This window comes from Antedon mediterranea, chromosome 5 (genome assembly GCF_964355755.1).
Source record: "Antedon mediterranea chromosome 5, ecAntMedi1.1, whole genome shotgun sequence".
Lineage (NCBI taxonomy): Eukaryota > Metazoa > Echinodermata > Crinoidea > Comatulida > Antedonidae > Antedon > Antedon mediterranea.
Genome location: NC_092674.1, coordinates 7,717,672 through 7,738,935, shown reverse-complemented (window position 1 = coordinate 7,738,935; position 21,264 = coordinate 7,717,672). Strand labels below are relative to the sequence as shown.

General features: G+C 33.0%; 2 protein-coding genes and 1 long non-coding RNA gene across 3 annotated transcripts; 2 read left to right on the top strand and 1 right to left on the bottom strand.

The window, feature by feature from the left end:
* Window positions 1-2,324: 2,324 nt before the first annotated feature.
* Window positions 2,325-3,360, top strand: LOC140050058 (uncharacterized). Its single transcript, XR_011845358.1, has 3 exons — window positions 2,325-2,401; window positions 2,998-3,065; window positions 3,297-3,360. It is a non-coding gene; the product is annotated as an uncharacterized lncRNA (long non-coding RNA).
* Window positions 3,361-4,051: 691 nt separating this feature from the next.
* Window positions 4,052-8,841, top strand: LOC140050054 (receptor-type tyrosine-protein phosphatase alpha-like). Its single transcript, XM_072095067.1, has 9 exons — window positions 4,052-4,120; window positions 4,363-4,441; window positions 4,578-5,121; window positions 5,581-5,653; window positions 5,948-6,015; window positions 6,465-6,719; window positions 6,944-7,086; window positions 7,311-7,446; window positions 7,902-8,841. The coding sequence occupies exons 3-9, from the start codon at window positions 4,828-4,830 to the stop codon at window positions 7,974-7,976; spliced, it is 1,044 nt and encodes a 347-aa protein (XP_071951168.1). The 5' UTR covers window positions 4,052-4,120; window positions 4,363-4,441; window positions 4,578-4,827; the 3' UTR covers window positions 7,977-8,841.
* Window positions 8,842-14,192: 5,351 nt separating this feature from the next.
* LOC140049153 (uncharacterized) lies at window positions 14,193-18,062 on the bottom strand. The gene is made up of 2 exons (XM_072093971.1): window positions 16,407-18,062; window positions 14,193-16,310 (listed from the first exon to the last, which is right to left on the bottom strand). Exons 1-2 carry the CDS (start codon window positions 18,060-18,062, stop codon window positions 14,193-14,195), a joined length of 3,774 nt encoding a protein of 1,257 aa, XP_071950072.1.
* Window positions 18,063-21,264: the final 3,202 nt, after the last annotated feature.

The following is a 21,264-nucleotide window of genomic DNA, read 5'->3' as shown; positions in this document are numbered from 1 at the left end:
GTACGTAATAATTAATAATTAAAATTTATTTCTTAAGCTTAAATACACAAAATAATGTTGAATTTTGTTTTGATAATATATAATTTGGATGTACGTGTGTATTATTATTATTATTTTTATTATTATTATTAGGGGGTTACCCCGGTGAACTGGTTCACACAATAGCCCCTGTATCAAGGGGATTACCACCTATCTGATAGGACAGTGATTAATTCACTATTGGTAATCCTTGGCCACATTCCCTAAAGACATAAAATAAAAATAAATAAATATTATTATTATTATTATTTAATTATTATTATTATTTAATTATTATCATTAATTATTATTATTATTATTAATTATTATTATTATTTATCATTTAATTATTTAGATTATTTAATAATTCAGATGATTTAGGTCGATTGATTAGCTTATTCCTACGTACGTAGGCCTATATATACTTACCCATTTTATTTGATTTATTAAAGGTTGTGGATATAACGACTGGGGTCGTGACTGCAACTTTGTGTGTTCTGTTGGAGGAAATTGCACAGGAATTGTTTTATCTCCACCTGATCCAGTTGGTTGTACATGCCACAATGGTTTTGGAGGAAATGATTGCAATACAGGTTAACATTTAAATAATATAAATATAGTTTTGCATGCATCAATGCATTTTAAGAGGAAATAATATGTTATAATGGTTACTACTTATTCATTTGTTGTTAATAATTGTAATTCATGATTACAATATTCGTTGATTTTTACGTTGTCATCATCGTATTAATTAAATATAATAGGTGTTTTTATTGTCATTACAAATATGTATCATGTTATTTAAGTTCAGGTATGAATATTTATTAATTTTTGTATTATAATTATCTGTGACATAATTACATAATTGTTGTCTCTGCATTGTATAAAACATCTGTTTATAGTGTGTGACACAGGTTTCTATGGAGCTGATTGCCGGCAAGTTTGTCACTGTGACAGCGAACATTGTGATACAACGAGTGGATGTAGGACTAAGTCAATGTGTTTAGACGGTTACACCGGAGAAGGATGTCTCGGTAGTATTTTGTAGTTACTAAATTATGTATACATTATCTAGTTATAGGCATAATTAACGCTGCATTTACCAGTTATGATTCCAAAAATATCTATACTGAGTGTACCAATATGAACTTGACATGACCTATAAGAATGTATACTATACATATTGACAAACTAAGAAATACTCATGTGGTAGATAATTAACCAGAATTTCTAACACGCGTGGCCTCTTACAAGTCCACCCATTATTTTACCACAAAATACGAACATCAATGTCTGTCTAAATCTAGACTCCAACAAAGAATGTACTTTATTATAACACAGCATACTTTGATATATATTCACATCACATTGGTTTATTGTTAACATTCTGCTTTGTTACACTACAGTAGAGCATGTGTCATGTTCATCCGGATTCTTTGGTGATTTGTGTAATTTCCAGTGTCACTGCAAAGACTCTGAAAATTGTACTCGAGATGGAAGTTGCGATAGTGGATGCCATGAGGCTTGGGCCGGGCCAAACTGTAGCATAGGTAACACCATACACTGTTATGATACACATTTACTACTAGTATAATATTCATTCTCCGCCGCTGTTGTTCGTTTATGCTATGGACTTTTAATTATTGCAAATTTTCTACCCTTTTTTCATTTTCATTTTCATTTTTTCTTCGCGGTGTATCCACCCACCACGTAGGCAAGTCATACAATAAATACGGTACCGTACAAGACATTTCTATCTGGACACATTGTATAAACTTTCGGTTGTCAAATAATAGTATAAACAAAGCAGCCCTATATTCGATTTATTTCATTTATTTCGATTTTATTTATATTTCTTTTTTTTTCTGAATTTTCAAATGAATGTAGGCCTATAGTATTATACTGTATTGCATACAGAAGAAAACGTATTCAGATGTTAAGTAAACACACAATTTAACTTTGAAAATAATAAGTTTTAGAATAAATATTTGTCATTATATAGTAATAGGCTAGGTAATTTGTATATTTGAATTTATTTATATTTATTATTCTGTATTTTATTTTGTCTTAGCATTACCATATCGTTCTGAACCGCCAACTATTGTAGAGCAGACAGTAACTACCGTGACGTTTGACGTCACTTGGATTCCTGGTGAAGACTATGGAACAGGAACAATTATAAAACGGACGCTTTTGTATAAGCCAGAATATAATGATACATGGACTTCTGTCTCTTTTCCTATTAAGAATAAATTATTGATAATCGATAACTTAATTCCAAATGCGAAAATAAAATTTACATTACAATTTTTTAGAATGGTTTATAATAATCAGACAGGTGGACCAAGAAGTAACGTTGGATCCACTAAATTGATTTGTTCAAGTAAGCACTATTTTTCAGGATTACTTGCTATAACCTGATATCTCTATACGCATGCTCAGATCATATTCACCCATAAATTCTAGCCAAATGTCATTTTATTTATTTTTATTTATTATATTGAAATTTGAAAATAGAATAACGCCTACTATAACCGAATGTAATTAATATATATATTTTTCTAGATACCATGTACGTTAATTTTAAATAAAAACCGCCGTTTTAATAGTCATTATCATAATTATACAAAAATCATTTATGGCAAAATTAATTAACCAGGGAAAAGTTAAATTTCACTTTACCTGGAATAACAAACACTTTCCTGATTTTTAAGAGAAAAAAATAATGTAATGAATGTGTATACTTTAAAAATAACATTTCAATCAATTAAAAACAAAAAGCAATCTTACTCGATCAGAAATAAAATACTATACATATCTTCAGTAATAATAATGTGCCCGTAAATATTTTTCTATTACAAATAGGTTTACACTTTATTCTTGCTGTTTTATTTATTTATAATTTATAGGCCTATGTTATTACTTCATTATATTTTTAATTTATTCCTAATGTATTGCAATATTTTTTACTTACTATAGAACCATTGGTAGAACCAGTAACAACAATAAAAACAAGGAAAGATAAAAAAATAATCTTAAAATTAAAGGTATTAGTATCAGCATTCATTTAGTTATGCCAAGTTATGCCAAACCTCCAAATAATTGGATTCAATCATTCAAAGAAACAGTTGGATTAATTAAATATATTTTTTATAAATGTTACATTATTCTCAAAAGTTTTATATTTGTTTTTATTTATTTGTTTGTTTGTTTTTTAATTCAACTTGATTATACAATTACGAAATACAGTGTAATTTAATGGTATACTTTATTTTCAGCCTGTATCTAGTGATTATGATCGAATTCAATGTAACTATATTCTTGGATATCAAGTGCAGTATTCGGATAGAGATGGAAATATACAAGGTGTAGTCAATACAACAAACAGTTCTAAACAGGTTGAAATATCAGGATTATCACGTTGTACTGATTATATAATAAACGCTCGAATTGTTAATAATATGGATATTGCTGGTAATTGGGGAGAGGACATATTGATACAAACAGCACCATCAGGTAAGTTAGACTTCGGATGCCAAAATACACTAATTGAATTACTTAGTTTGTTGAACACTATATGCAAACATGATATATTCAACCCATTATGTTTTTGTTTATACCTATTTATTAATTTCATTAAAAAAAACTTTTTTTAATAAGGGTAAGTCAAAAACAAACAAAAAAATGACAAACAAATATTTTTTTATATTTTGTTATATTGATATTGTAAGTTTTAAAGTAAAATGAGCACCTTTGACCTACAAATTCTACTTATATTCGTATATAGAGCCATCGATAGAAAGTAATATATTTGCAAATAGAACACATTTACTGGTGAAATGGAACGCTTCTAAATGTGACATTCCAGACTATCAGGTGACCTACCATTATGAACTGTCAGGTGGTATATTTCGTCAAGAAATTACAATAGAAACAGAAGTTATATTTGGTGACGGAATTGAGCCATGTATAGAATATACATTTACAGTTTTTGCTTCATATCTAAACGTTAATACGACGTCTCAAACAAAGACAATTCTGTTTGGGATTGATTGTAATCCGTCAACTAACAATACTTTTTCAGACAAAAAGAAACTAGAAGGTTAGTGAAATAATCAACACACTTTACTTTTTGGAATTTTCTTATTTTCATTCAGTACGAATAAACCAAAATCATAAGAATTGGAAAATGTTTTAATATCTAACCGTTCCCACTCGGATTGTTGTTATTTTTTGTTAATTGTACATTGGGTTAAACTTACTTAAAAGAAAACCGGATCCGTTCACATTGAATACCTTATAAAAAGTGTCCATGTTCAAGTACAGTAATATTTTACTTTTTAGGTTACGTAATAGGTGTTGTAATTGGTTCAGTAGTTGTGGCCGTTTTCGTAGTTACTATCACTTTGATAATATTGAAACGGTAAAGTATCAGTCATATAGTTTTTTGCCAATTTTGAAATAACAATTTACTCGGGGTGGCATTGCAAGGAAAAAGGAGAAGAAGAAACTCAAAATAACCATCGACTTAATCGTATTCATTTCTTTGTTTTATTTAGTTTAAAACAATCAAGCGCGAAAACAGAGGTTAGTAAAGCTTCTACTCGTCAACAAGATCTAAACGCAAAAGATAAAAATTACCAAAGTTTGTACAAAAAATATGAACCCAATGAGTTTGAAAGTGTTCAAGCTAGTGGTGCCACATCTTCTGTTGAACCCATATACGCTGAGCCTGAACAGGATCCTGTTAATGATGTTGCAAATCTGGAAAAGCAAAGTGAATATAAAAACATTAAGTCTGATGTTTCCATGTCTTCTGCTGCTGAACCAGTATACATAGAACCCGAACATAAACAAGATCATGTTAATGATCAAGGTGCATATGAAATGCATATGTCTGCTCTTGTCATTTCTTCTGCTGAGCCCGTATACATAGAACCAATTCCGGAAACAATTCCGGAACAAGAGCCTGTGCCAACTCATGCTGTTGATGTCACAGAACTAGATGACAAAGCATACAAACCTATTGAGTTGTCCCAACTTCTTGATTATGTAACGAAACGCCAATCAAGCGTCAGGAACGGTTTCAAGAAAGAATTTGAGGTATGTTATATTTACTACTGATTTATTAATTTAATTAAAATTTATTTTAAACCTTTTTAAAATAACAAGTTTAACAGTAGTAAAAACAAATAAAACTGTAATTATAAATATTATAGAAAAATATAGATGTAGTAGATTAATAATAATCATATAGGCCTACATACAATAGATCAACCTTCCTTCCTCCTCCACCTGTTTTAGGAAAACGTAGCATTTTAGGAAGAGGCTTGGTAGAGAATAATATTATATGGAAATAAAAATATTTATAAATACCAACACTAATAATAATAAATAATACGTTTTTTAAATTTCTTGTCTTGTAAATTACATGTCTTAAATACGTGTATTATTATGGTTTCCATTTCTCCAACCACGATTTCAAATTATTATAAAACGGTAAAATAAAACTAACAAATAATCAATTCGTAAGATAATAGCCTCTCTTTTTTTTCTTTTTAGACCGTAAACAGTTTGCTTCTACGTCATTTGGATGATGACACGTCACGTGCCAGACGACCAGATGTTTTGATCTGTAAGTTTTATACCTTAGTATTAGTATGTTACGATTTGATTATGTTAAATGATAACAATTGATAATGAAACATTTCTTAATTTTCTTTGTCTATACAAATATAAAACAATATTTTTTTTTAAAGAGGAACGTTTTTAAGCATTATTGTGAAATGCAGTGAAATTAGGCCTACACCATTTTTGTTAATTAAAAAAAGACTTGACTTGAAGTTTGCTGAGCCGATGACCAAAATCAAATATAATACTACAATATTAATTACTCAATAATGATTTGTTTTTATTTAATTTAATACAGTAAATAAACGGTGTTTCCAAATAAATGTTGACGCTGGTGAAGAATACATTAACGCTTCACATGCTGAGGTAGGTACCAGGTTGTGGGAAAGCATGTATTGAGGAGAGGATGTCGTTACAACCAGTCTCACAATATGTAATATTAAGTTCTAATATGAAAATGTGAAAAACTCTTTTAAATCTATTAACAATTAAATTGAGCCAGTTTGATATTGGAGTTCTAATATGAACATGTAGAAACTCGTTTAAGTTTGATATTAGAAAATGGCACAATATACTTTGTTATTTTAACATTTCAAATCATCTTGATACATTTAAGAAACACAAAAATGACGTACAGTAGGCATTGTAGGTTTACTCGTAGTAAGATAGACAGAGCGATTTCTTTCGAATAAAATAATTTACAGTATTATACAACGATATAAAAAGACACATGCGCAAGTATCCCCCACATTTTCTCTTTTGTTTTGTATAATCGTGTTTTTTTCAATTAATGTTTAGTTTGTTTTATTCCGAAGCGGTACAGTGATCATCGTGCTTTTATCGTTACTCAGACGCCATCGCATACTAACAATACTATGGATTTCTGGCGTTTAGTGTTTGACTATAGATGTGACGTCACAGTACAGCTAAATGAGATGGAAGATATAACGAGTGCACTGTACCTCCCAAAAAAGATCAATCAGAAACAAACATTTGGTGAATATACAGTCACTGTCAAATCAAATTATCAGAATGAATTTATGAATGAGAGACGAATCGTCTTAGAAAAGGTTAATATTTGTTTTTTTGTAAAGTCAGTGAATAATGCCATATATTATAGATTACTTATCAATGAAATAATTGAAACGAAATAATTATAAGTAATCGTAGTAACCTATTTTAATTTAATAAATGAGATGGTGATTTAAATCAATCGTCTGCTTATCAACCATCATTTCCTGTATCTTCTTACTGTAAATATGGAATTGATTCATTGATTTGTTTTTTCATTAAGGATGATGGAAAACGACACATTGTTCAGTATGAGGTTAACCAATGGCCAAAAAACGAACCTGTTCCAGAAGTTGATGCATTTGTTAAAATCATTATGAAAATAATGGAACGAGATGATACTTCACCAATCTCTGTTCATTGCATGTAAGTAAAATCAAAAAGTAAAATTAACTGAAATAATTATTTTATATGATAAATGCTTTTCCACTTTGATAAACATGTATTTCTCTTTTTCACAACAAAACAATTTGTTACAGTAACAACTTGGCGTCAAGTTGGTGAAGAGTGAAGGTAATTTCACTCTTCACTGGTATTTCTATTCTAATACGGCTGTATTGGTTTATTAATACAATGCATTTATGCAATAGGGATGATTTTGGTAGATCTGGATTATTTTGCCTAGTTTATTCAGTGATACAGAAAATGCGAGAAGACAAGGTGGTGGATGTATCGCAAACACTTAAGGCGCTAAGGTCAGCATGTCCTACTGCGGTGAACTCTGAGGTAGTTTCTTTTTATTGCGTCTTATTGTCTCCCTTATCTTTATTGAATTTCTATCATACCAACGATTTTTTTCGTTTAATTTCTTATACATTTTAACAATTACTTTTGTTTAAAATTCGTTGAATGTGTGCTCTCAAACTCAATTAACCCAATGGGTGCTTTAAAGCTGAATCGCCAAAAAGACATTCATTGCAAAACAAAACAAATTGTTTTATGTCGTAAATAAAATAAACCAAAAAACTCTAAATCTTATAAAACTAATTCAGAATCAGTAGATTTTCGAAGTAATCATCTACAATATCAAACTTTATGTGACGAAATACGATGTGCCCATATATGGACATGGTGATGTCACATCACTACCATATTTTGGCACATCACACTTTTTTTCAAACTCTTGACAGTGTTCACAGAGCTTTATATAATAATAATATTGTTTAATATTGTATTTCTAGGTTCAGTACAGCTATTGCTACGATGCTGCCCTGTGTTATCTGAAAATGTACGAGGAATATGCTAACGTAAAGTAAAATACCACTAAATACAACTGTTAATTCATTTGTTTGTTCATTGAATTGTTTGTTCATCATTCATTGTTCATTTGTTGATAGAGTCTTCTTAAGCTTTCACTATTGTGACCATCAATTCTTCTTATTGTTTGTTGGGCTCTCTCTGGTTGTAGTCTCTTTCTATTTGTGTTTTTAACTTATTAATTGACTTAGAATTTACTGTAACGGGCAGTAAATTGTTCCATTTTTCGACAATGAAATATGAGAAAACTTTTTTCTGTGCATTGTCTTAGTATGTTGCTTATTTGAAGTTATGGCCTCGTGTTCTATGTTCTTTATTAAATGTTAAGTAATCATTTGAATTTAAATTGTTATAACCATGGACCATTTTGAATAGTTGAATAAGACAAGAACGTTCACGTCTATAGTGTCGAAAGATGCATTGCATTTCTTCTTGTATCATAGCTATGGTCTTTCAATTCTGGAGGTAGTTTAGTTACTCTCTGTTGCTTTTACATATCTATACTCATGGAAAAGATTGCAACATGTAATGATATTGTATTAACCTTCAGATGGACAGCCCTGTTTAATTCAGTTTTTTTTAAACTAAAAATGCATTGTCTCCTAAAAACATGAAAAATTAAGATGAAAAAAATCAAACTTTAAATAGACCATTTTGTAGTTTTAACAAAGTTAATCAATTCCGTCGAAAAAAAACACGAACAAAAATAATGTTTTCAGTTATATAATGACAAAATAAACGGTAAAATTAAATCAAAAACTCATTGGCTGGCAGCCAATTTGACAATTTATTTGCTTTAATATGCACTTTTTACATGTAAATTATTTGTTTTTTGTTCAACTTTTGATTAAAGTGACATAAACTGGCATAATAAAAATATATAGATATATATATATATATATATATATATATATATATATATATATATATATATATATATATATATATATATAAATATTCAGGGGGACAATACAACTGTTTTGTGTTAAGTTATATTTTCCCTCTGAAAAAAAAAATCATTTTTAAAATATGCCATTTTAATGACACACTAATTATTCACTTCTATCAAAAATTGGATTGACAAAAATATATATTTACCAAAATTGGCTGCCTACTAATGCGATTTTAGTTGAATTTAACTGATTATTTTTTTTGGGGGGGGGGGGGAATATATTTTCAAGAGAAGAAAATTTCTTATTCAACCTAAACTTTAAAAATGCGGTAAAGGAAAAATAAAAGAGAGTATGAACAATTGTTCAAAAAGAAAACTTGTGTTTGAAACAATTTTAGAAGGAGTTCTTTATGTAATGTTGGACCATAAAACTAATATATAGTCCTACTGCATTCAAGCGCGTATTTGTTTTAGAGTCTTAGAGGATTTATCGTCAACCTTTACTGTTTTTACTTCTGAAAAAATAATACAAATTAAGATGTTAAATAAAAAAGTTTATTATATCCTAAATATCTTTATGTAAATCATTATCCAATTGCTCTGTACATTACACTAACAATTCTAATTAACTAGGCGCAGGCAAGTGTGTCATGCTACGTTTTGAACTGGTTATATTATTTTTGAAATCATATTTTAATTAAGATTTAGCTTATTAATATTATACTTACTACTTCTTTCGGTAATAAAAGCTCATACATTCATTATATTCTGTAAAAAGTATTTTATTTGAATTCACCTGGTATCGGTGGTTCTCAGAAACTATTCCGTCGTCAGGGCTAAAGTATATTACTACTATAATGTTGAAATAAGATAAAGTAAGAAAGTAGAATAGTAATATAAAATAAATAAATAAATAATAAATGCGCTGCTTATAAGTAATGTTTGTTTTTCCGACAACTCTGTTATTGTTGTTTGCGACTGTATGATAACGACTGGACAAAGAGCCGAGCTTTTCAAATTTTAACCGTCGACAAAAACAACGTAAAGCAACCAAAACAAGAACGTTACCGGTAACTTACGTTTAGTAAATAGTTTTCAATCTCCGTTGATGTACAAATTCACCAGTTCAAGTTTACAACTAAGAATCACATGGTTATTAACAATTAATGATCCTTAACCATCCAGAAATGAATCAAATTATAATAAAATACAGCGTTATTAGATTTGTTACATTAAAGACCATTTATTTAAAATATCTACGCAAAACATTATTGATAGTTGAGTAATAATAGTAAAAAATCGTAATAAATTCGCTGCTTATAACTGTAACATACTGAAGAATCAAACGTTTCTGAAAGCTGAAGGCATCCTTCATTGTCGAATATTGCGACTGTATGATAACGACTGGACAAAGAGCCCAGCTTTTCAAATTTTAACCGACGACAAAAACAAGGTAGATCCACAAAAATAGTTTAGTTATGTTTGTTGAATAATGTATGTTAGGAGTTGAATGTTGAGAAAATACCATGAACTTCAAGACAAACTGTTTCATTCAACTAGGATTATATCGGTTTAATATTGAGTGGCTGTGAAATAATGAATGTTTACGATGAATCTATGAATTTAATAATAGGCTGGCCTTATGTCTAAGTCGAAATGACGTGTCGTAGTAGCCAGGTAGCGCAAATTTCAAAACACTTTCTTTCAACGAGGCTAGGCCTACATTTTACTGCCGATTGAAAAACAATTTTAACTTGATCTACGTAAGTATAATTCCATTTGTTTTACCTGATTAAACTTAGAGTAGATCATATTGTGGACTTGTATGACGTCTTGTCCTATACTGATTAGTTGACTAGGCATATGCATATATATATTATTATGAATAGAAAAATAATAATTTGGAGGATGGAATATAAATATCATGTGCTATGAAAATAGCACATGATACAACAGATACACAAATACCCATAATTGATTGAATGCGCTGTTAAGATTAGTTTTATTTATCATTTTATTAATTATTATTCAACGATGGTAACTCAAAACGGCATAGGCTGACATACATGAGGCCCTCAACACACCAAACAACGGTACATAAAAGTTTACATGAAACTTTAGAACATTATAGTTCATTGGAAAATCTGTTTTTAGTTTTAAAAATCGTGTGAACGCAAGTAGTAATTCTTTGATCATGACCATTAATCGCCACGTTCTTAATGTGTCAAGAATGCACATACAATGGAATGCCTTGTTGCATTGACTTTTTTATATAGGTGTATATACATTTTTATTTTTGTTCTATGAGTTAAGATTTTTTTTCTTTTTTGCTATGGATATATTATGTCACCATTGTATTCTGAAATAAAAAGATGAATGAATGAATAATATAAAATAATAATAATATATATATATATATATATACAAATCAGGCAAAGAACATTAATTCTAAACTGCCCGGTGATATACTGAAATTTTAATTAATTAATTTGAAACGATAAAGATGAGGAAATCTGTGAGGATGAGGAAATCTGTGAGAATGAGAAAAAGTCGCCCCAACCGAGACTCGAACTCGGACCGCCTGCTTGATATGCAGATGTCCTAACCATTAGACCACTGGGGCTTTCATGGTATTGTTCGAACTCGATTGGATAGCGACTCTTTAACATTCTCGGCGTGGTACGGCGGAACAGCACTAGTCCTCAGTTGTACGCACGCGCACCAGAGATCAAATTGATACGCCCTCATCTTACAGTATTTTTATTCACGAGGCGGGATCTCCGAAGAGATACTTTTATATATATAAACAAATCAGGCAAAGAACATTAATTCTAAACCGCCCGGTGATATACTGAAATTTTAATTAACTAATTTGAAACGATAAAGATGAGGAAATCTGTGAGAATGAGAACAAGTCGCCCCAACCGAGACTCGAACTCGGACCGCCTGCTTGATATGCAGATGTCCTAACCATTAGACCACTGGGGCTTTCATGGTATTGTTCGAACTCGATTGGATAGCGACTCTTTAACATTCTCGGCGTGGTACGTTATATATATAAATCCAAAGGCAAATTACTGAAAAAATGACAATGCTGTGGGTATCAGTGGCTGGATCTCAATGGAGATACAAAAATAAAAAGCGAAAAGCTAAATCAAAACGATAAAGTAAACAGCCAGAAAAGTTAGCAGAGCTTTCGGGCAACACTAGCCCTTCATCAGTGCAAGTGAAGGAATTTGGATAACGTCAGAGTATAAAGCTGGCAAGTGCTGCCTCGGTGGACAGGAATAAAAGAAATATAACAAAGGGAGCCAGGGTGCAGTCATATATATATATATATATATATATAAATAAAATTTAAAAACACTAAGCAGGAATGTATCATTTACTTATTTATTCACCAATAGAAAATTGGAGCAAAAAAAAATGCTTTCGTTAATCGAGCGTTTGTCCCAAACTAACAAATACATTGTATACAAACAATAACAATGGAAAATAACAATACAATGAAATTAACAAAATAAAGGACAGACAAAAACCATAAGAGATGGGCCACCTTAAATCAGTATCTTGATAATAAAAGTTATGTTATATGTTTAACGAACAAATTTTTAGAAAAAATATTCTTTAAATCTAAAGGCAGGTTGTTCCAAAACATTGAGCCGATGTAAGTGACTTTAAATTGACCAGCCATGGTTCGGACTTTTTCGATGTTTTATGTTTATGGATAATTATATAATAAGGCATTACAATTTTATTTTTGTGAACAATTTATTTAAATCATTTACATAAATTGCTGTTCCGTCACAGGTGCATCGCAAAATCTACTTAATGAGTCTAGATAAGCAAAATAAACAATAACAAAATCAACATTTATATTTGTTACGGTGTGTTTACTAGAAATGCCAGAATTTTGCGCTGCACCTGTGACGTCACAGCAATTTACGGCGACGGCTTGTACGGCAAGCCCATGCGGCGATATCCTTAATCTCACAATGGTGCTGAAATCATATAGGTACATCCCTAAAACATGGTCCTCGGTCAAGTTGTCCTTTAAGCCTAGTTAAACATGTATCTTCTGTCTCACGTAATTGTTAACGAGCTAATTTCCAATTGTTGTTACATTTTTCAATTAATATACTTAATTACATCACTTACTTGACCTTCATTGAACAAATGGTATTACTATTATGATAATATGACTATTAATATACTCTTTTGAGGTGATCCCTTCCCTAACATTTGTTTTAATCTTGATTGACCCACAACTTTTCACAAGATATCATCATTTAATTGGTATTTAAGCTGTATTTAAGCTGTATATAGATACAAATAAGTCTATCTCAGTACATTATTTTATTATAACGCCTCTACTACAAAAACAAACACCCCATTCCTTGTGACCTCCAGTCACGTGTAAAAGGCAAATAACAGAAACTTGTAACGCGTTATTGTGTCAAACGGTTTTAACTGAAATTTAATAGAAAAAATAAACAAGAATTAACATCAAAATACTAATTAAGCACTGTATTGTACATACTGATGATTTCTATAGTCAATTCCTTTATATAACATATAAACAATCTTATTGGCCTATTCTGCAGCTGCGCACTACTTGTGCTCAGTCAAGCGTAACGAACATAATTCTGCACGCCGTGATAACTCACATGGTCTATCCATGAAGAATTCTATATTGAAATACAAGTTTCCAATTACATAGCTAAACTAACTACACATGAACTACTAAAATGTTGATCACATAAACTACAATATCGTGGGTAAATCTACCACAGAATACGATGAATATCAATCATAATATATAAAGTTATAAATAATTAAAGCTTCCAACTAATCTATATAGTCGGGCGAACAGCGCTAATCGCATCCTTTAGGCTAGCATAACGCTGTACACAATGGATGGTAACAATCAAGGATGATCGAAACTTAAACTTACAAAATAAAGAAAACTATAAAGTTACAAATACTAAATCTTACGTCATATGATTCCTAAGTTATTAATTAAATGTATGATAATAATTAAAAGCATATAAAAACATACATCTATCTGTGACTATGCCTTTTGGAATGAAACATGGTGAAGATGACTGCTCACTTTCGGAGAAAACAACACAGTAACCTCGGTAACATGAGAAGCAAGAAAGGTAATTTAAAAATAAAGTATGGGACGCCAAATGCGTCGTACTCAAGCTGTAACACACCGGCCCCTAAAGGCGCCACTAACCAGCCTTTACAAATTCAAACAATAAGCTTGAGTTACACTAACTACATAAAGATTAAAATAAAGGTTCATAAAGTTCATATCTTAAAACAAATCACTTGCGACTTCAAGCGATACCAATTTTGAGATTGGTCTAACGAGAGTTGACATTTTAGTCTTCACTTTAGCAGATCTAACAAGACCATCTGCAGTGCTTGTGTATACTTCCACGACAACTGCCAGCGGCCATGAATTCCGTGGAGTTAACTCATTCGCAACGATTACAACGTCACCGACCTTGAGGTTTCCATGCTTGTGATGCCATTTGCGCCTTTCCTGTAGAGAGGGCAGGTACTCTCGTTTCCATCTACGCCAAAATAAGTCGGCCAGGTACTGAACTTGCCGCCAGCGCCTGGTTACATGAGCATCATCTTGCGTAAGTGTTGCTGGTGGTAGTTGAGAACCTGTGCGTAACAGCAATAGGTGATTCGGAGTCAATGGCTCGCTATCCTTCGGATCATCAGACACCTTTGTAAGTGGTCGATTATTGATAATGCTTTCTACCTCACAAAACAGGGTTCTTAATCCTTCCTCCTTCAATATTTGTTCCTGTATTAATCCACTTAAAACTTTACGTACTGTTCGAATACACCTTTCCCACACTCCGCCGAAGTGAGAGGCTAGAGGAGGGTTAAATTTCCACACAATATGTCGTTGCAGGAGGTATTGGTGAATTTGGTCTTGATTCCACAGTTCAATTGCAGCCTTTAACTCCTTATTCCCCTTGACAAAATTTCCTCCATTGTCAGAGCGAATCTCTACTGGAGTTCCTCTTCTGGCAATAAATCTCCTTAAAGCGTTAATAAACGAGGTAGTGTCCAAGGAGCTTGATAATTCAAGGTGAACTGCTCTGACAGTTAAGCAAGTGAAGATGATTCCGTATCTTTTAACACTTGACCTTCCTTGTCTCACATAAAATGGACCGAAACAGTCCACTCCAATGTTGGTAAATGGTGGTGTAGATTTAACGCGATCAGCTGGTAGATCGGACATCTTTTGTTGCATTACTGGCGCTGTATTCTTACGGCACTTCACACATCGGCGAACAACTGACTTCAAATTTACTCTTCCACCGATCGGCCAGAATCGTTGACGTATCGCCGCCAGTGTATGCTCTACGCCAGAATGTCCGGAAATAGCATGATAGTGTCGTAGGATAAGTAAGGTTACATGGTGATTCTTTGGAAGGATAATTTGATGTTTTGCTGCATCACTAATTTCAGATCTTTTCAATCTACCACCTACTCGCATCAAACCGTTCATTACAATTGGATCTAGCTTTATGAGAGAGCTACCCTTCTTGACTTGTTGATTGGTTTGGAGATGGTTAACTTCAGAGTGAAGTGCTTGATTTTGTATGTATCTGAAAATTACTGTCTCAGCGTTTTTCCACTCATCAACGGATATGAAACTGTTAATGTTGGTACCTTTGTTCTTTACTCTGCGTCGCCATCGTAGTATCCAAGCAAAAACCTTTATCAACTTGGTCCAACTTGAAAAGCGGTTGATGAGGTCATTTATTCTGTCGTCATCTAATTTAACGGTTACAGCGTTTACAGTTTTTACTTCTGGATCTTCTACGATAGTAATAAAGTCGGTAGGCATTTGAGGCCATTCACTTTCATCTTCCATCAAGAAACTGGGACCAGTGAACCACATTTCACTTGTCATCATATCCTCTGCAGACATTCCGCGTGAGGCTAGATCGGCTGGATTTTGAGCGGAACTGACGTGTCGCCACTGTTCCTTAGTTGTTTGATTAAGAATTGTTGTCACTCTATTCCCAACAAATGTCTTGAATCTCGTTTCTTCATTGTTCAAATATCTCAACACGCATGTGCTGTCTGTCCAACAAACTGTTCTATCGATTTTTATTTCATGCAGCTCTTCTCGAATGATTCTGTCAAGGCGACTTGCCAGGACAGCTGCTTGTAGTTCCAATCTAGGAATTGTCTGGGTCTTGACCGGAGCAAGTCTTGACTTCGCAGTCACAAGGGTCCCGCATACGTTTCCACACTCGTCCTTCTGGTAAAGGTAGGATGCAGCTCCATAGCTCGTGGATGATGCATCTCCAAAATGATGTAACTCTCTATACGTGACGTTGCCGAAATCTGATGGTTTGTAGCAACGTCGAATGTTCAACTTATCGAGACTCTGAAGTTCCTTTAACCATTCATGCCATTTAATCTGTAGTTCTACTGGAATAGGTTCGTCCCATTTGCATCCAATCAAACACAGTTATCGGAGTAGCAGCTTTGCCTTTAATATGAATGGTGTTATTAGTCCTAGAGGGTCGTAGACGGATGCTACTACAGACAAAATTCCCCTTCTTGTGCTGGGTTGCTTCTTTGGAGAAATAACGTAACCAAGTGCATCTTGTTTTACAAACCAGTGTACTCCCAGTGCTCTTTGTTGTTCCCCTCCAAACAATGATGTTGAAGCATTCTGTCCACTGTCTGTGAGCGTGGATACAAGTGGGTTGGAGTTTGAGACCCACTTGGTCAAGTTGAAACCTCCACGAGTCAGCAAATTCTTTAATCCCTTGGCAAGCTCAATGGCTGTCTCTTCGCTGTCTACGGATTTGAGACAGTCGTCTACGTAAAAGTTGTTGTTGACTGCGTTAGTTACAACAGGATCGAAATCTTCCGCATGGTCTTTGGCAACCTTCCGGAGAGCAAAATTGGAACAACTAGGTGAAGATTTTCCTCCGAAAAGATGTACAACCATCTGGTACTCTTGTGGGTTCATATTCAGATTGCCGTCTTCCCACCATAAGTATGATAGGTAGTGACTATCAGTCTCTCCAACCTTTACTTGGTAGAACATCTTTTCGATGTCCGCTGCAAAGGCGATGGGTCCCAGACGAAAGCGCAGTAGTACGCCGACTAATGTGTTTGTAAGATCAGGACCTTGGTAAAGTTTATCATTTAAGCAAACACCTTGATACTTAGCTGACCCATCGAACACTACTCGAACCTTTCCTGGCTTTTGTGGGTTCAACACCGGATGGTGCGGCAAATACCATCTAGGTTGGTCTTTCTGCAACGCCTTTTCCGCGTAGCCCTTTAACAACAGGTCGTTCATAAATTTTGTGTACTTCGTGTGAAGTGTACTGTCCTTGATCAGCCTAGATTTTAGAAGATTGAGTCTTTTCAGCGCCACAGCCTTGTTGTTTGGAAATTCCTCAGGTGGGCTTTTCCATGGCATCGATACTTGGTAATGGCCGTTTTTGAATTTAGTCGATGCTTGCATCATCTGTAGTGCTTGAAGGTCGTTCCGAGACATAACTGTCTTCTCAGTTGGGATATCATTGAACTCAATGTTACAAAATTGCTTAAACTGCTCTTCCAGTGGTTCTGCACAGATAAAATTGCAGTTTTGAACTTGGCATCTAGTTGAAGTCAACGGACCATTCACAACCCAACCAAGAGCTGTTCGTGTGGCGTATGGCCCACCATTCATAGCTGGTTTCACTTCATATGGTTGGTGTAGTTCTGGTAGGTCTCCCCCAATCAGCAAATCAACATTTGCATCAATGGTATCTATGTTTACCCCTTCCAGGTGCACCCAATTCTTAATATCATCTATCGTGGCAATTGCACTTTTTAAGACTGGCAATTTTGGTTTTGTGTGAACGTTTGGTGCTGTAAAGACTGCATCACCATTCAGGGTTGAAATTTCTAATGAGATGAGGTTGCATTCCGATGATGATTGACCGTTTACTGTGGTTAATTTTAACTGGACTCTCTTGCCTTTCGCATTTAATTTGTGAGCTAGGGCGTCTGTGCAGAAGGTTGCAGTTGATCCATTGTCCAGAAATGCGTACGTTTTGATTGTCTTTCTGGTTCCTGGGCACCTTACTTTGACAGGTACTACAGCTAGACCTACTCGTGTCGCATTTCCGTTAACTGCCATTGATGACTTTGAATTATTGAGTTGAGTGGTGATTGCACTATCTCAAACTGCCTCATCTTCTTCTGCTTTTAACAGTTGAACGTCTGCCTCAGCTATAGCTTTGATTCTTAATAGAGAAACTTTCTTCTTAGCAAATTCAACACGTGCCTTTGCCATGGCCAAATCAGCTCTCGCACGAGCATGGCTTATGCTCACATGACTACCACTCCTGCTCACTGACGATCCCGCTTGTGACATCGTATTCTTGCAAGTTTCCACTCACAAAGATTTAAAACTTAAAATGTGACCTCCAGTCACGTGTAAAAGGCAAATAACAGAAACTTGTAACGCGTTATTGTGTCAAACGGTTTTAACTGAAATTTAATAGAAAAAATAAACAAGAATTAACATCAAAATACTAATTAAGCACTGTATTGTACATACTGATGATTTCTATAGTCAATTCCTTTATATAACATATAAACAATCTTATTGGCCTATTCTGCAGCTGCGCACTACTTGTGCTCAGTCAAGCGTAACGAACATAATTCTGCACGCCGTGATAACTCACATGGTCTATCCATGAAGAATTCTATATTGAAATATAAGTTTCCAATTACATAGCTAAACTAACTACACATGAACTACTAAAATGTTGATCACATAAACTACAATATCGTGGGTAAATCTACCACAGAATACGATGAATGTCAATCATAATATATAAAGTTATAAATAATTAAAGCTTCCAACTAATCTATATAGTCGGGCGAACAGCGCTAATCGCATCCTTTAGGCTAGCATAACGCTGTACACAATGGATGGTAACAATCAAGGATGATCGAAACTTAAACTTACAAAATAAAGAAAACTATAAAGTTACAAATACTAAATCTTACGTCATATGATTCCTAAGTTATTAATTAAATGTATGATAATAATTAAAAGCATATAAAAACATACATCTATCTGTGACTATGCCTTTTGGAATGAAACATGGTGAAGATGACTGCTCACTTTCGGAGAAAACAACACAGTAACCTCGGTAACATGAGAAGCAAGAAAGGTAATTTAAAAATAAAGTATGGGACGCCAAATGCGTCGTACTCAAGCTGTAACATTCCTGACCTTTGATCCTAAACAACATGAAGATCAAAACAATGTATAAATAATGTGCGAAAGACTAAAACGTAGTATGTTATTTGTGTGCATGAGGAGTGTTTTTTTTTCTTAATTTTTTTTAATTGTTACCATGCTGCCCTATGTTACCTTTGATTCCAAGTTGTGAACGCCACATACAATGTGGTACCAATCATAATGGTCGAGTTTGGAGGAAGTCGTTCCTCTATTTCAACTTTAAATATTGTATTTGAATTTTATTTACAATGATTCCTTAATTATCTGAGGGGCTGAGGATAGGTGAGGTGGAAGGAGGACGAGGTAACAAGATGATCGAAGATGGAAACCGATGTTAAAAGGAAGAATTTATATTTAGATAAGATAGATCTTATCTTAAGGAAACAATTTAGATATTATTATAATAATCATCTGTGTTCAGTTTCTGGAATTGGAAGAACAAGAAACTTGTTTAAACATAAAACGTTGACGAACATACATCACAAGAAGGAAATGATATTATATTTATAACCAAGAACTATTCAAAATTAAACTACGTACAGTGCATGTGAGGGCGTGTGGCGCATGGTGTTGGAAGTTGGACTAGTGATCGTGAGACCGAGGTTCGAATCCAACTCTCGCCGCATTGCTTGTATCATTAGACAAGATACTTTACTCTTTACTTACGTTTGCCTCTCCACCCAGGTGTATAAATGGGTACCCGGTTAGATCAAAACACAACTTTGAGCTGATTACTATAGCTGAATTATGGGAATATGTTTACATACGTGTTTGATCCGAAAAATGACTGGGGTAATAATGTTCAGCGCTTAGAAAAGCTTGCTTGTAGAGCACTAAAAAAGAACGAACTATTATGTTTAACCCTCGATCAAAACTAAGGAATTATTTTAAGCTATTAAAATAATCATCGGGTCTCAGGAATTGAAGAAACAGGAACCTTGGTTGAACATAAACGTACATACAAGGAAACGATATTGTATTTACTGACGAACGTTGCATTCATACGGAGTACAACTGAGGACCACCCATATAGTGGTTAGTAGGGCAGGAGTAGAGATGTTTCTCTATACAAGCTTTCAGCTTTTTATCTTAAGTCTTTGTTTGTGGCAATTAGGATTATCAGGTATGTCTTGAAAGGTTAGAACAATCTCTTTCTCTTTCTTCATTTATTGTTATGAGTTATATAGTCTAGTAGGACGTATTTAATGGACTCCTTGGATTATTTTAGTCGAAAGGGTATGTCAATTGATAGCAGTAATATGATTTATATTGACTTGATAAATGCCTGAAGAATAAATTTATTTAAACAAGAAAGTCAATATATAAACTAAAAACAGGTAGGCCTAATACATAGTAGATTATCATTCATAGACACCTCTATTGATTAGTAGAATAAGTTGCCTATGATGTACAAAATGCCCAATCTCTTAAGCATTATAAATCGGTACGAAAGAATATGGACAGTCAAAGATGTGGACGTATTACGACATTTATTATATTACCGAAATGTGTTTATTTCAGAAATACAATTTTTTTAAACCATTAAAGGAAAAATCAAATAATATAATCAAGTTAATTCCATTGTTTAGATTTTATATTGTTACACAATCCGCTTAATTGTTTTATTCATTCATTTATTGAAACTTTTGCAATCGTAAAATAAAATACCCATTGAAGTTGAACAAAAGGCCTAGTATACAATATGTCAGAGTTACATACAAAAACGGATATCAATTATTATTATCAATTTATCCAGTTATCTTCACTTAGAATATTGGATAAAAATAATATAAATTAGATAAAAGTTAAAGGATATTATTAAAATAAAAAAAATGAAAAATAATAATAATTTTCTACCATGTGTTTTCTCGCCCAATTAGATATTCAGTTTTTGTTTGTTGTTCAAAACCACTTTAATAAAAATATTTACATACCAAGTTTATCCATAACAATATTTGTACTTAAAGTATTTATATTTAATAGTATTCATATTTGTATTATACTTTTTTAAGAGTATTAATTATATTTGTATAATAATTCAAACATTATTTATATATCTCTTTGTGAAGATCCATTAGATATAACC

Coding starts and splice junctions, on each gene's coding strand:
- LOC140050054 (XM_072095067.1), top strand. CDS start 4,828: ATGTCTTCTGCTGCTGAACCAGTATACATAGAACCCGAACATAAACAA. Junction 5,122..5,580: donor GTTTCAAGAAAGAATTTGAG/GTATGTTATATT, acceptor TTTTCTTTTTAG/ACCGTAAACAGTTTGCTTCT. Junction 7,447..7,901: donor CTACTGCGGTGAACTCTGAG/GTAGTTTCTTTT, acceptor TTGTATTTCTAG/GTTCAGTACAGCTATTGCTA.
- LOC140049153 (XM_072093971.1), bottom strand. CDS start 18,062: ATGGCAGTTAACGGAAATGCGACACGAGTAGGTCTAGCTGTAGTACCT. Junction 16,311..16,406: donor TAACACCATTCATATTAAAG/GCAAAGCTGCTA, acceptor GAATGGTTAAAG/GAACTTCAGAGTCTCGATAA.